This window comes from Staurois parvus, unplaced genomic scaffold (genome assembly GCF_062004578.1).
Source record: "Staurois parvus isolate SC_StPar_1 unplaced genomic scaffold, SC_StPar_1.0 ptg000422l, whole genome shotgun sequence".
In the NCBI taxonomy this organism is placed as follows: domain Eukaryota; kingdom Metazoa; phylum Chordata; class Amphibia; order Anura; family Ranidae; genus Staurois; species Staurois parvus.
In genome coordinates this window covers 9,049,303-9,064,932 of record NW_028318218.1, presented here as the reverse complement: position 1 = coordinate 9,064,932, position 15,630 = coordinate 9,049,303, and the positions used below count along the sequence as shown (strand labels likewise).

General features: G+C 51.2%; 1 protein-coding gene across 1 annotated transcript in view; it reads right to left on the bottom strand.

The window, feature by feature from the left end:
- LOC149454648 (aquaporin-2-like) overlaps positions 1-15,395 on the bottom strand; it is a 50,486-nt gene extending 35,091 nt beyond the window's left edge. The window contains exon 1 of the mRNA XM_089687248.1: positions 15,027-15,395. Coding sequence (XP_089543374.1) covers positions 15,027-15,395 — 369 coding nt within the window. The remainder of the gene's footprint in view (positions 1-15,026) is intronic.
- Between the last annotated feature and the right edge of the window lie 235 nt (positions 15,396-15,630).

Below are 15,630 nucleotides of genomic sequence, written 5' to 3'. Positions count from 1 at the left end.
GGCTGTCTCCGCGCAAACTAAAAATCGGAACCATGTTGACTGACAACGGAAAGAACATGGTGTCTGCTCTGCGTCAAGGAAGGTTGTGCCATGCGCCATGCATGGCTCACGTGTTCAATCTGGTTGTCAAGCGGTTCCTAAAATCCACCATCCCACTGCAAGACATCCTTAAAATGTCACGTAAACTGTGCATGCATTTCAGCCATTCCTACACCGCAAAGAACACCCTCATTGAGCTGCAGCGGCAGAACGGAATTCCACAGCATCGCCTGATCTGCGACGTTGCAACAAGGTGGAATTCAACCCTACACATGTTAGACCGCCTTTACGAGCAGCGAAAGGCCATCACCGATTTCCTGATGTTACAAGCGGATAAAGGTACTCCCCTGTGTAACTTAGATGTCAGCCATTGGCAGCTCATGCGTGACACCTGCCGCTTGCTCAGGCCCTTTGAGGAGGCCACGCTATTCGTGAGTCGGCAGGACTATGGGATGAACGACGTCATTCCTCTGTTGCACGTCCTGGAACAAATGCTGTTAACAATGGCTGGTCAGGGTGCGGTAGACGTGGCGCACAGATCTCAACGCCACATGACCCCTGTGGGGGCAGGACAGGAAGAAGAGGAGGAGGTAGAGGAGGACATTTGTGCTCAGGAATTATTGAGTGAAATGGGTGGTTTTTCCACTCAGCGGACAGGAGTGGAGGAGCAGGAGCATCTGGTAGAGGAGGAGGAGGAGGAGACAGAGGACCCAGACGCACCGTGGCAGTATGCTGTGGAGATGGAGGCAGGGAGTCCCTCGCATTCCTTGGCACAAATGGCCCATAGCATGCTCGGTTGCTTGCGTAGCGACAGCCGAATAATAACCATCAGACAGAGGGATGACTTTTGGCTGTCCACCTTGTTGGACCCTCGCTACCGGTCCAAAATGGTGGCCTTTTTCACACCTGCTGAGAGGGAGGCCAAAATTACGTACTATAAAAACCACCTATGTAGTCAGTTGGTCTCTGCCTTTGTGCGCCATCGTCCATCCTCAGACACTGTGGGCCCTGTGCGCTCGCGTTCCGCTGGCATGGCAGCAGGGGAGGGGTGGGGTGGTAGGAGCAGTGGCAGCTCCACCAGCAGCGGCTGCCTCAGTCTGCAGTCGATGATGAGTAGCTTTCTTCACCAGCGCAGTGAGGAAACTACTAACCAGCCGCAGCAGCAGCAGCAGCATCAGGTGGACCTGGAGCAGGAGCTCAAACAACAGGCTTGGGCCTACTTGGACAGCACCCTGCCAACCGAGGTAGACAATCCCCTTGACTACTGGGCAACGAAACTTGACCTTTGGCCCCAACTAGCTGAATTTGCCCTTGAAAGGCTGTCATGCCCGGCCAGTAGCGTGGCATCGGAGCGCGTGTTTAGTGCGGCAGGAGGTATTGTAACTCCGCGGAGGACACGACTGTCCACCCAAAGTGTGGAGAGACTCACGTTTGTGAAAATGAATCAGGCGTGGATTAGTCTGGATTTCAAACCACCAGTTCCTGACACAACTGACTAAATCCGCCATGAATCATGCCTCAAACATGTGCCACTTTCAGGTCTCCTCACACACTGCTGGTGTGTTGAATTTTTTGACATAGGGTGCTGGCAGATTACGGGCCTCCTATAGCTGCTGCCAGGCCCCTAATCTGCCATAGGCCCCTATATACCACCTCCTCCTGCTGCTGCCAGGTCCAGAGTCTCTCATGGGTCCCTGTACGGCCTCCCATTGCTGCTGTCTCCATCGCCACACTCTGCTGCCATGTGCCACTTTCAGGTCTCTTCACACTGCTGGTGTGTTAAATTTTTTGACATAGGGTGCTGCAAGATAACGGGCCTCACATAGCTGCTGCCAGGCCCCTAATCTGCCATGGGCCCCTATATACCGCCTCCTCATGCTGCTGCCAAGTCCAGAGTCTCTCATGGGTCCCTGTACGGCCTCCCATTGCTGCTGTCTCCATCGCCACACTCTGCTGCCATGTGCCACTTTCAGGTCTCTTCACACTGCTGGTGTGTTAAATTTTTTGACATAGGGTGCAGGCAGATTACGGGCCTCACATAGCTGCTGCCAGGCCCCTAATCTGCCATGGGCCCCTATATACCACCTCCTCCTGCTGCTGCCAGGTCCAGAGTCTCTCATGGGTCCCTGTACGGCCTCCCATTGCTGCTGTCTCCATCACCACACTCTGCTGCCATGTGCCACTTTCAGGTCTCTTCACACTGCTGGTGTGTTTAATTTTTTGACATAGGGTGCTGCCAGATAACGGGCCTCACATAGCTGCTGCCAGGCCCCTAATCTGCCATGGGCCCCTATATACCGCCTCCTCATGCTGCTGCCAAGTCCAGAGTCTCTCATGGGTCCCTGTACGGCCTCCCATTGCTGCTGTCTCCATCGCCACACTCTGCTGCCATGTGCCACTTTCAGGTCTCTTCACACTGCTGGTGTGTTTAATTTTTTGACATAGGGTGCTGCAAGATAACGGGCCTCACATAGCTGCTGCCAGGCCCCTAATCTGCCATGGGCCCCTATATACCGCCTCCTCATGCTGCTGCCAAGTCCAGAGTCTCTCATGGGTCCCTGTACGGCCTCCCATTGCTGCTGTCTCCATCGCCACACTCTGCTGCCATGTGCCACTTTCAGGTCTCTTCACACTGCTGGTGTGTTTAATTTTTTGACATAGGGTGCTGCAAGATAACGGGCCTCACATAGCTGCTGCCAGGCCCCTAATCTGCCATGGGCCCCTATATACCGCCTCCTCATGCTGCTGCCAAGTCCAGAGTCTCTCATGGGTCCCTGTACGGCCTCCCATTGCTGCTGTCTCCATCGCCACACTCTGCTGCCATGTGCCACTTTCAGGTCTCTTCACACTGCTGGTGTGTTAAATTTTTTGACATAGGGTGCTGCAAGATAACGGGCCTCACATAGCTGCTGCCAGGCCCCTAATCTGCCATGGGCCCCTATATACCGCCTCCTCATGCTGCTGCCAAGTCCAGAGTCTGTCATGGTCCCTGTACGGCCTCCCATTGCTGCTGTCTCCATCGCCACACTCTGCTGCCATGTGCCACTTTCAGGTCTCTTCACACTGCTGGTGTGTTAAATTTTTTGACATAGGGTGCAGGCAGATTACGGGCCTCACATAGCTGCTGCCAGGCCCCTAATCTGCCATGGGCCCCTATATACCGCCTCCTCATGCTGCTGCCAAGTCTAGAGTCTCTCATGGGTCCCTGTACGGCCTCCCATTGCTGCTGTCTCCATCGCCACACTCTGCTGCCATGTGCCACTTTCAGGTCTCTTCACACTGCTGGTGTGTTAAATTTTTTGACATAGGGTGCTGCAAGATAACGGGCCTCACATAGCTGCTGCCAGGCCCCTAATCAGCCATGGGCCCCTATACCGCCTCCTCCTGCTGCTGCCAGGTCCAGAGTCTCTCATGCCATGTGCCACTTTCAGGTCTCTTCACACTGCTGGTGTGTTTAATTTTTTGACATAGGGTGCAGGCAGATTACGGGCCTCACATAGCTGCTGCCAGGCCCCTAATCTGCCATGGGCCCCTATATACCGCCTCCTCATGCTGCTGCCAAGTCTAGAGTCTCTCATGGGTCCCTGTACGGCCTCCCATTGCTGCTGTCTCCATCGCCACACTCTGCTGCCATGTGCCACTTTCAGGTCTCTTCACACTGCTGGTGTGTTAAATTTTTTGACATAGGGTGCTGCAAGATAACGGGCCTCACATAGCTGCTGCCAGGCCCCTAATCTGCCATGGGCCCCTATATACCGCCTCCTCATGCTGCTGCCAAGTCCAGAGTCTGTCATGGTCCCTGTACGGCCTCCCATTGCTGCTGTCTCCATCGCCACACTCTGCTGCCATGTGCCACTTTCAGGTCTCTTCACACTGCTGGTGTGTTAAATTTTTTGACATAGGGTGCAGGCAGATTACGGGCCTCACATAGCTGCTGCCAGGCCCCTAATCTGCCATGGGCCCCTATATACCGCCTCCTCATGCTGCTGCCAAGTCTAGAGTCTCTCATGGGTCCCTGTACGGCCTCCCATTGCTGCTGTCTCCATCGCCACACTCTGCTGCCATGTGCCACTTTCAGGTCTCTTCACACTGCTGGTGTGTTAAATTTTTTGACATAGGGTGCAGGCAGATTACGGGCCTCACATAGCTGCTGCCAGGCCCCTAATCTGCCATGGGCCCCTATATACCGCCTCCTCATGCTGCTGCCAAGTCCAGAGTCTGTCATGGTCCCTGTACGGCCTCCCATTGCTGCTGTCTCCATCGCCACACTCTGCTGCCATGTGCCACTTTCAGGTCTCTTCACACTGCTGGTGTGTTAAATTTTTTGACATAGGGTGCAGGCAGATTACGGGCCTCACATAGCTGCTGCCAGGCCCCTAATCTGCCATGGGCCCCTATATACCGCCTCCTCATGCTGCTGCCAAGTCCAGAGTCTGTCATGGTCCCTGTACGGCCTCCCATTGCTGCTGTCTCCATCGCCACACTCTGCTGCCATGTGCCACTTTCAGGTCTCTTCACACTGCTGGTGTGTTAAATTTTTTGACATAGGGTGCAGGCAGATTACGGGCCTCACATAGCTGCTGCCAGGCCCCTAATCTGCCATGGGCCCCTATATACCGCCTCCTCATGCTGCTGCCAAGTCTAGAGTCTCTCATGGGTCCCTGTACGGCCTCCCATTGCTGCTGTCTCCATCGCCACACTCTGCTGCCATGTGCCACTTTCAGGTCTCTTCACACTGCTGGTGTGTTAAATTTTTTGACATAGGGTGCTGCAAGATAACGGGCCTCACATAGCTGCTGCCAGGCCCCTAATCAGCCATGGGCCCCTATACCGCCTCCTCCTGCTGCTGCCAGGTCCAGAGTCTCTCATGCCATGTGCCACTTTCAGGTCTCTTCACACTGCTGGTGTGTTTAATTTTTTGACATAGGGTGCAGGCAGATTACGGGCCTCACATAGCTGCTGCCAGGCCCCTAATCTGCCATGGGCCCCTATATACCGCCTCCTCATGCTGCTGCCAAGTCTAGAGTCTCTCATGGGTCCCTGTACGGCCTCCCATTGCTGCTGTCTCCATCGCCACACTCTGCTGCCATGTGCCACTTTCAGGTCTCTTCACACTGCTGGTGTGTTAAATTTTTTGACATAGGGTGCTGGCAGATTACGGGCCTCCTATAGCTGCTGCCAGGCCCCTAATCTGCCATGGGCCCCTATATACCGCCTCCTCATGCTGCTGCCAAGTTCAGAGTCTGTCATGGGTCCCTGTACGGCCTCCCATTGCTGCTGTCTCCATCGCCACACTCTGCCATGTGCCACTTTCAGGTCTCCTCACACTGCTGGTGTGTTGAATTTTTTGACATAGGGTGCAGGCAGATTACGGGCCTCACATAGCTGCTGCCAGGCCCCTAATCTGCCATGGGCCCCTATATACCGCCTCCTCATGCTGCTGCCAAGTCCAGAGTCTGTCATGGTCCCTGTACGGCCTCCCATTGCTGCTGTCTCCATCGCCACACTCTGCTGCCATGTGCCACTTTCAGGTCTCTTCACACTGCTGGTGTGTTAAATTTTTTGACATAGGGTGCAGGCAGATTACGGGCCTCACATAGCTGCTGCCAGGCCCCTAATCTGCCATGGGCCCCTATATACCGCCTCCTCATGCTGCTGCCAAGTCCAGAGTCTGTCATGGTCCCTGTACGGCCTCCCATTGCTGCTGTCTCCATCGCCACACTCTGCTGCCATGTGCCACTTTCAGGTCTCTTCACACTGCTGGTGTGTTAAATTTTTTGACATAGGGTGCAGGCAGATTACGGGCCTCACATAGCTGCTGCCAGGCCCCTAATCTGCCATGGGCCCCTATATACCGCCTCCTCATGCTGCTGCCAAGTCTAGAGTCTCTCATGGGTCCCTGTACGGCCTCCCATTGCTGCTGTCTCCATCGCCACACTCTGCTGCCATGTGCCACTTTCAGGTCTCTTCACACTGCTGGTGTGTTACATTTTTTGACATAGGGTGCAGGCAGATTACGGGCCTCACATAGCTGCTGCCAGGCCCCTAATCTGCCATGGGCCCCTATATACCGCCTCCTCATGCTGCTGCCAAGTCTAGAGTCTCTCATGGGTCCCTGTACGGCCTCCCATTGCTGCTGTCTCCATCGCCACACTCTGCTGCCATGTGCCACTTTCAGGTCTCTTCACACTGCTGGTGTGTTAAATTTTTTGACATAGGGTGCAGGCAGATTACGGGCCTCACATAGCTGCTGCCAGGCCCCTAATCTGCCATGGGCCCCTATATACCGCCTCCTCATGCTGCTGCCAAGTCTAGAGTCTCTCATGGGTCCCTGTACGGCCTCCCATTGCTGCTGTCTCCATCGCCACACTCTGCTGCCATGTGCCACTTTCAGGTCTCTTCACACTGCTGGTGTGTTAAATTTTTTGACATAGGGTGCTGCAAGATAACGGGCCTCACATAGCTGCTGCCAGGCCCCTAATCAGCCATGGGCCCCTATACCGCCTCCTCCTGCTGCTGCCAGGTCCAGAGTCTCTCATGCCATGTGCCACTTTCAGGTCTCTTCACACTGCTGGTGTGTTAAATTTTTTGACATAGGGTGCAGGCAGATTACGGGCCTCACATAGCTGCTGCCAGGCCCCTAATCTGCCATGGGCCCCTATATACCGCCTCCTCATGCTGCTGCCAAGTCCAGAGTCTGTCATGGTCCCTGTACGGCCTCCCATTGCTGCTGTCTCCATCGCCACACTCTGCTGCCATGTGCCACTTTCAGGTCTCTTCACACTGCTGGTGTGTTAAATTTTTTGACATAGGGTGCAGGCAGATTACGGGCCTCACATAGCTGCTGCCAGGCCCCTAATCTGCCATGGGCCCCTATATACCGCCTCCTCATGCTGCTGCCAAGTCTAGAGTCTCTCATGGGTCCCTGTACGGCCTCCCATTGCTGCTGTCTCCATCGCCACACTCTGCTGCCATGTGCCACTTTCAGGTCTCTTCACACTGCTGGTGTGTTACATTTTTTGACATAGGGTGCAGGCAGATTACGGGCCTCACATAGCTGCTGCCAGGCCCCTAATCTGCCATGGGCCCCTATATACCGCCTCCTCATGCTGCTGCCAAGTCTAGAGTCTCTCATGGGTCCCTGTACGGCCTCCCATTGCTGCTGTCTCCATCGCCACACTCTGCTGCCATGTGCCACTTTCAGGTCTCTTCACACTGCTGGTGTGTTAAATTTTTTGACATAGGGTGCAGGCAGATTACGGGCCTCACATAGCTGCTGCCAGGCCCCTAATCTGCCATGGGCCCCTATATACCGCCTCCTCATGCTGCTGCCAAGTCTAGAGTCTCTCATGGGTCCCTGTACGGCCTCCCATTGCTGCTGTCTCCATCGCCACACTCTGCTGCCATGTGCCACTTTCAGGTCTCTTCACACTGCTGGTGTGTTAAATTTTTTGACATAGGGTGCTGCAAGATAACGGGCCTCACATAGCTGCTGCCAGGCCCCTAATCAGCCATGGGCCCCTATACCGCCTCCTCCTGCTGCTGCCAGGTCCAGAGTCTCTCATGCCATGTGCCACTTTCAGGTCTCTTCACACTGCTGGTGTGTTTAATTTTTTGACATAGGGTGCAGGCAGATTACGGGCCTCACATAGCTGCTGCCAGGCCCCTAATCTGCCATGGGCCCCTATATACCGCCTCCTCATGCTGCTGCCAAGTCTAGAGTCTCTCATGGGTCCCTGTACGGCCTCCCATTGCTGCTGTCTCCATCGCCACACTCTGCTGCCATGTGCCACTTTCAGGTCTCTTCACACTGCTGGTGTGTTAAATTTTTTGACATAGGGTGCTGGCAGATTACGGGCCTCCTATAGCTGCTGCCAGGCCCCTAATCTGCCATGGGCCCCTATATACCGCCTCCTCATGCTGCTGCCAAGTTCAGAGTCTGTCATGGGTCCCTGTACGGCCTCCCATTGCTGCTGTCTCCATCGCCACACTCTGCCATGTGCCACTTTCAGGTCTCCTCACACTGCTGGTGTGTTGAATTTTTTGACATAGGGTGCTGGCAGATTACGGGCCTCCTATAGCTGCTGCCAGGCCCCTAATCTGCCATAAGCCCCTATATACCGCCTCCTCATGCTGCTGCCAAGTCCAGAGTCTGTCATGGGTCCCTGTACGGCCTCCCATTGCTGCTGTCTCCATCGCCACACTCTGCCATGTGCCACTTTCAGGTCTCCTCACACACTGCTGGTGTGTTGAATTTTTTGACATAGGGTGCTGGCAGATTACGGGCCTCCTATAGCTGCTGCCAGGCCCCTAATCTGCCGTAGGCCCCTATATACCGCCTCCTCATGCTGCTGCCAGGTCCAGAGTCTCTCATGGGTCCCTGTACGGCCTCCCATTGCTGCTGTCTCCATCGCCACACTCTGCCATGTGCCACTTTCAGGTCTCCTCACACTGCTGGTGTGTTCCATTTTTTGTCATAGGGTGCTGGCAGATTATGGGCCTCCCATAACTGCTGCCAGGCCCCTAATCTGCCATGGGCCCCTATACCGACTCCTCATGCTGTGACGTTGCAACAAGGTGGAATTCAACCCTACATATGTTAGACCGCCTTTACGAACAGCAAAAGGCCATCACAGATTTCCTGATGTTAAAAGCAGATAAAGGTACTCCCTGTGTAACTTAGATGTCAGCCATTGGCAGCTCATGCGTGACACCTGCGCTTGCTCAGGCCCTTTGAGGAGGCCACGCTATTCGTGAGTCGGCAGGACTATGGGATGAACGACGTCATTCCTCTGTTGCACGTCCTGGAACAAATGCTGTTAACAATGGCTGGTCAGGGTGCGGTAGACGTGGCGCACAGATCTCAACGCCACATGGCCCCTGTGGGGGCAGGACTGGAAGAAGAGGAGGAGGTAGAGGAGGACATTGGTGCTCAGGAATTATTGAGTGAAATGGGTGGTTTTTCCACTCAGCGGACAGGAGTGGAGGAGCAGGAGCATCTGGTAGAGGAGGAGGAAGAGGAGACAGAGGACCCAGACGCACCGTGGCAGTATGCTGTGGAGATGGAGGCAGGGAGTCCCTCGCATTCCTTGGCACAAATGGCCCATAGCATGCTCGGTTGCTTGCGTAGCGACAGCCGAATAATAACCATCAGACAGAGGGATGACTTTTGGCTGTCCACCTTGTTGGACCCTCGCTACCGTTCAAAAATGGTGGCCTTTTTCACACCTGCTGAGAGGGAGGCCAAAATAACGTACTATAAAAAACACCTATGTAGTCAGCTGGTCTCTGCCTGTCTGCGCCAACGTCCATCCTCAGACACTGTGGGCCCTGTGCGCTCGTGTTCCGCTGCCATGGCAGCAGGGGAGGGGTGGGGTGGTAGGAGCAGTGGCAGCTCCACCAGCAGCGGCTGCCTCAGTCTGCAGTCGATGATGAGTAGCTTTCTTCACCAGCGCAGTGAGGAAACTACTAACCAGCCGCAGCAGCAGCAGCAGCATCAGGTGGACCTGGAGCAGGACCTCAAACAACAGGCTTAGGCCTACTTGGACAGCACCCTGCCAACCGAGGTAGACAATCCCCTTGACTACTGGGCAACGAAACTTGACCTTTGGCCCCAACTAGCTGAATTTGCCCTTGAAAGGCTGTCATGCCCGGCCAGTAGCGTGGCATCGGAGCGCGTGTTTAGTGCGGCAGGAGGTATTGCAACTCCGCGGAGGACACGACTGTCCACCCAAAGTGTGGAGAGACTGACGTTTGTGAAAATGAATCAGGCGTGGATTAGTCTGGATTTCAAACCACCAGTTCCTGACACAACTGACTAAATCCGCCATGAATCATGCCCCAAACATGTGCCACTTTCAGGTCTCCTCACACTGCTGGTGTGTTCCATTTTTTGTCATAGGGTGCTGGCAGATTACGGGCCTCCCATAGCTGCTGCCAGGCCCCTAATCTGCCATGGGCCCCTATACCGCCTCCTCATGCTGCTGCCAAGTCCAGAGTCTCTCATGGGTCCCTGTACGGCCTCCCATTGCTGCTGCCTCCATCGCCACACTCTGCCATGTGCCACTTTCAGGTCTCCTCACACTGCTGGTGTGTTCCATTTTTTGTCATAGGGTGCTGGCAGATTACGGGCCTCCCATAGCTGCTGCCAGGCCCCTAATCTGCCATGGGCCCCTATACCGCCTCCTCATGCTGCTGCCAGGTCCAGAGTCTCTCATGGGTCCCTGTACGGCCTCCCATTGCTGCTGTCTCCATCGCCACACTCTGCCATGTGCCACTTTCAGGTCTCCTCACACTGCTGGTGGGTTCCATTTTTTGTCATAGGGTGCTGGCAGATTACGGGCCTCCCATAGCTGCTGCCAGGCCCGTAATCTGCCATGGGCCCCCGTACCGACTCCTCATGCTGCTGCCAGGCCCGTAATCTGTCATGGGCCACTGTTGTCGCTTGTTGGCATATTCCGCTCGTTCAGATGCTCCTTCTCCTGCTACTCCTCTTCACGGATTCCGTCAGCAGTCTTTCTTGGAATCCGTTTCCAAGAGACAACAGTTTGCGAGCACGCACCCGACGGTGCAGAAGCTGAACGTCCTCCTGTCCAAGTTGCTGCTGCCAGGCTCGTAATCTGTCATGCGCCCCTGTACCGCCTCCTCATGCTGCTGCCAGGTCCAGAGTGTGTCATGGGCCCCCGTACCGACTCCTCATGCTGCTGCCAGGCCCGTAATCTGTCATGGGCCCCTGTACCGCCTCCCCATGCTGCTGCCAGGTCCAGAGTGTGTCATGGGTCCCTGTACGGCCTCCCATTGCTGCTGCCAGGCCCGTAATCTGCCATGGGCCCCTGTACCGACTCCTCATGCTGCTGCCAGGCCCGTAATCTGTCATGGGCCCCTGTACCGCCTCCTCATGCTGCTGCCAGGTCCAGAGTGTGTCATGGGTCCCTGTACGGCCTCCCATTGCTGCTGTCTCTATCGCCACACTCTGCCATGTGCCACTTTCAGGTCTCCTCACACTGCTGGTGGTTTCCATTTTTGTCATAGGGTGCTGTATGGCCTCCCATTGCTGCTGCCTCCACCGCCACACTGTGGCTCCACACTCTGGTTTTGGCCCCGTGACTGCCCAAATGAGTGAAGTGTGCGGTGATTCTAAGATCGACGGCACTCATCTGCATGTCATACTGACTGACAGTATTATTTCTCTTCCCCAGCAGACTCCAAGGGCATTTAAATTAAAGGTACAGTGTTCTGCACTAATATTAAGTCTCTCTGAAGCCTAGAAACACCCTTTTTTAAGTTAAATTCACAGCGAATTTATTCGACTCGAATCGAATATTGTCCACGAATTCGCCGAATCAGTCGAATCGAATTTTTCATTTCTTCGCTCATCTCTATTAAGAACTAATTTCTGCCAAGTATGTCAGATGCTGTGACCCCCACTGTCTGGTGCAGTTTTATCCCATGACCCCTGCGTCAATGGTATGTCTTGCAATGACGTAGAGGTTGGAGGGTGAAAGTACAGCACATTGAGCGACACAGGCATTTGGCACCCCCAGAAGTTTTGATTGCTGAAAATTCTGGCAGAGACTGCAGTGCTGGAATGGAGAGAAGGTAGAAAATGTGGGCCACTGGAGGGCTAATCGTAACATTTTTTATAGGTATTTATACACCACTAACAATATATGCAGCACTTTTACAGGCTGTACATTCACATCAGTCCCCAAGGAGCTTACAATCTAAGGTCCTTACCTTATATGCATACATTTGCATACTAGGTCCAAATTTAGACAAGCCTCAGTTAACCTACCGGGATGTCTTTGGAGTGTGGAAGGAAACCGGAGATCATGAAAACTCCAGGTAGTGTCCAGGGATTTGAATCAAGCACCCCAGCGCCACAAGACATAAGTGCTAGCCACTAAACCACTGTGCAGGGAGTTGCAGCTTAAGATATGTAATTTGTAAGATGATTGAAGATAAGCTTCATATTCCATGGAATATATACTGAAGGTTGTAGGTGATATCACAGCGTGATGAATGAGGACCATTGTCTTGGTTTGCAGATGTTCCTCAAAGTTTACCAGGTTTAGTGCTTTTTGTGTTTTGCAGTCTTCCGTGTCTTCCAGCATAAAATCTACATTGCCTTTCACAGTTTTGTATGTCTGGCCCTGGGATATAACCTTGTGCTCTGCACACTTTATGCAGAAAATCGTTCTGTTATGTCATTTCTCAAAGCAAGGAAAATTAATACCTCTTCTGTGGTTAATAAAAACAGATAGAAGGACGCAGGAAAAAAAAAAGAGATTTAAAAGAAAGTGTGAAAAAATGGATTTTGTTGTATAAATAGAAGTTATCACATTTATGTAATCTGGGAAGCTGTAATTTGGTGGTTATGAATAAAACAAGATTCAGAAAAGGAGTCAAGAATTCCCAGTTAGAATGAGTTCCGACTTCACATCAAGGCAATAAAGTATTGTAATAGATACTTAAAGTTGTATTAAACCCTAAACCAAAAATTCAATATATTGCAGCTTACCAGTCATCAGATGCGGTGGCTGCGCTAGTTTTCTTTTTTTTTAGGCTTTTTCTGTTTTTACCTGGTTATCTGGCCAGTAACACATCTCCTGTCTTAGAGTGCTTCCACTCTGGAAGAAGGAGCACAGGGGCTTTGGATGGTAGCATTGCCAGTCTAGGGGATGGGAAGTGTTAGATGTACTTGCAGATTTAGTTTTAACTTTACAGTAGTTTTGCTCCTGTAGCACCCTCTTAGTTTGGTTTCTAGATAAATTTAGTTTTTGCCTCCTGTGGTCAGTGCCAGGACAGGAACATCTAGTGCCCAGGGCAATGATGCCAAACAATCACCCCCCTCCCCCAAATATATGAGCATTGTGTGTCAGAAAAAATCTTCACACTAATCTTCACACCTCCTTAAAGAGAAATTCCCTTTGCAAGTCAAAATTCTCCACATGGTCTGTTCAGGGCTTTACAGAGAGTGTGATTGCTTCCCCCTGTCTTTCTGGAAGGTTTCTGGAACTTAGGGAGGGAGAATGCACCTATGGACTGATCTTGTGCCAGAATCTTATGAATAGAGCCTCTCTTCTGTGCTGCATCTCATTTCATGGTTCCCCAGCCATGAACCTGTAGACTGCTCCAGTCTACCTTTGAATGGTCTTCAAGTTACTTCATGGTCCCCAGCCGTGAACTTGTGGACTGCTCCAGTTTACCTTTTAATGGTCTTCAAGTTACTTCATGGTCCCCTGCCGTGAACCTGTGGACTGTTCCAGTTTGCCTCCAGCTATTCTCAAACCTATGTCATGGTCCCCAGCTGTAAACCTATAGACTGTTCCAGTCTAAGGTTACTTGTACTCAGATCTACTTCATGGCCTCCAGCTGTGAAGTTACAGACTTTTCCAGTCTACCCTTACTTGTACTCAGATCTACTTCATGGCCTCCAGCTGTGAAGTTACAGACTGTTCCAGTCTACCTTTTACTTGTACTCAGATCTACTTCATGGCCCCCTCTGTGAAGTTACAGACTGTTCCAGTCTACCATTACTTGTACTCAGATCTACTTCATGGCCCCCTCTGTGAAGTTACAGACTGTTCCAGTCTACCATTACTTGTACTCAGATCTACTTCATGGCCTCCAGCTGTGAAGTTACAGACTGTTCCAGTCTACCTTTTACTTGTCCTGCTGTTACTGAGCGAGAAGTGTCCTCTGCTTGTGATACCAAACGTTTTATCCCACACCAGCCCAAACCCCCTTCTGTTACCAGTTCTACAAGCAAATCAAATTTAAAAAGACATCTTCTAGACTAGTTATGGTTAGGCAGGAAGTACAGTTCTTCACATTTATTGTATCTTCAGTACGACTTGTCATGTTTTCATTATATTTCATACAGATTTGTAAATTGTTTTACTATGTACAGTATGAATATATCAGTAAGTGCAATTAACATTCTTGCTGAATGATTGATTTGAAACTACATTTTAAGCAACCCACAGATTGTATGGTGTTCAACAAGACATTACGGATCTGACTGTACACTTAGGGGTCTATTTATGAGACATCCGTTGCACGAACATCAGAAGCATTCATGCACGGTGAAGGAAACATGACTGTCATTTTTGTAAGGGATTAATGCCTGTTTCAAAAAGCAATGCCACATTTAGGCCACTAAATAAAGCTGAAGATACAGGCAATATTCTCTTACAAAAATTATGGTAATGCCTGAACAAAGATGGGGCCATCCTACTAAAGAGAAAAAAAAGATTAAATCATTGTCAGGGGGAGTGCAGTGATTTCTGTGAATGGTGAGCAATACTTAGAAGCGTTACACTTACACATTTTGTTTCTTAGTTCTGGACAGGGTGTCAAAGAGTTAGAACCCCTGTCAGAGTTTAATGCTATTTGGCGGTATCTGATTTACCCTCACTTTCTGCCCACTAAAAAGGTTGGGGGAAGACTAGAACCCCTGTCAGATTTTTATTTCTGTATGTATTTCTGTTGCAATTTTTTTTCTGACTTCCATTGTCAGCAGAACAAGAAGTGAGGGGAAATGTCTGTAACTGTCCCCCTGATAGCAGTAAAAACCCCAGAATTCTAAGCCTTCTCCACTATAAGGGATATTTATAAAAAAAAACAATTAACTAGATTAATATCACACACATTTGTGCAGGCTGCACAAAATTTGGCCATAATTTTGGTAACAGATTGATTCCTATGATTGTCATCTTCATCTAGTGGCTGAAATGCAGTATATTTTCTAATTGAGGTAGTTCAGAAAACTATAGCTCAATTTGGCCATTTGATGGAGCGGACAATCATAGGAATTAATTACAGAAATTACGGCCACACACACATGTGCAGCCTTCACATGTGTGTGACATTTTGTCCAACAAATAGAGCCCTATACAAGACTAGAAAAGAAAGTTTTTAGGCTTCACTTGTACAACATGAAAATATATGTACAATATAAACAAGGCTCAATTAAATGAACTCACCCCATTTATTGATAGGTTTCCTCTAGCTTCCAAAGGAGTAAGGTCTTGAAGTATGGCTGCTCCAGAAACAGCTCCCAGCAGCTGAGCCCCAACATAAAACACGGCCCGCAGGAAGGAAATCTGAGAACCCACCATAAAGGCCAGGGTTACAGCTGGGTTAATGTGGGCACCACTTACATGACCAAAAGCCTGAACCAAGGTAGCTATACCAAGTCCAAAGGCCAAGGCAATTTGTAGGACATTTGGACTTGTTCCAGGCCAGTTTAAAGCTGACCCCAACCCAAATAAAACAAATAAAAGAGAAGCAAAAAATTCTGCAAAGACTGCTCTTGCAAATGCTATCGAACGCAGTTCCCATACCCTGATCATTTTATGGAACCGGGAAGAGTAGGTTTGTGATCTTTACTGAAAGGGGGAAGAGGACTATGGCTTATCACATATATATGGCAGCCAGGTAAAGAGATGTAAAAGGAGGAGTCAGTGATAAGTTATGCATTAATACAAGCAAACCTTTACTCCAGCATTGACTTTAATTTGCAGTCATTTGCTATGACCTCTTCTGAGAGTTCCATAGAACGCACGGGCTTATCAGAAATCTCAGAAA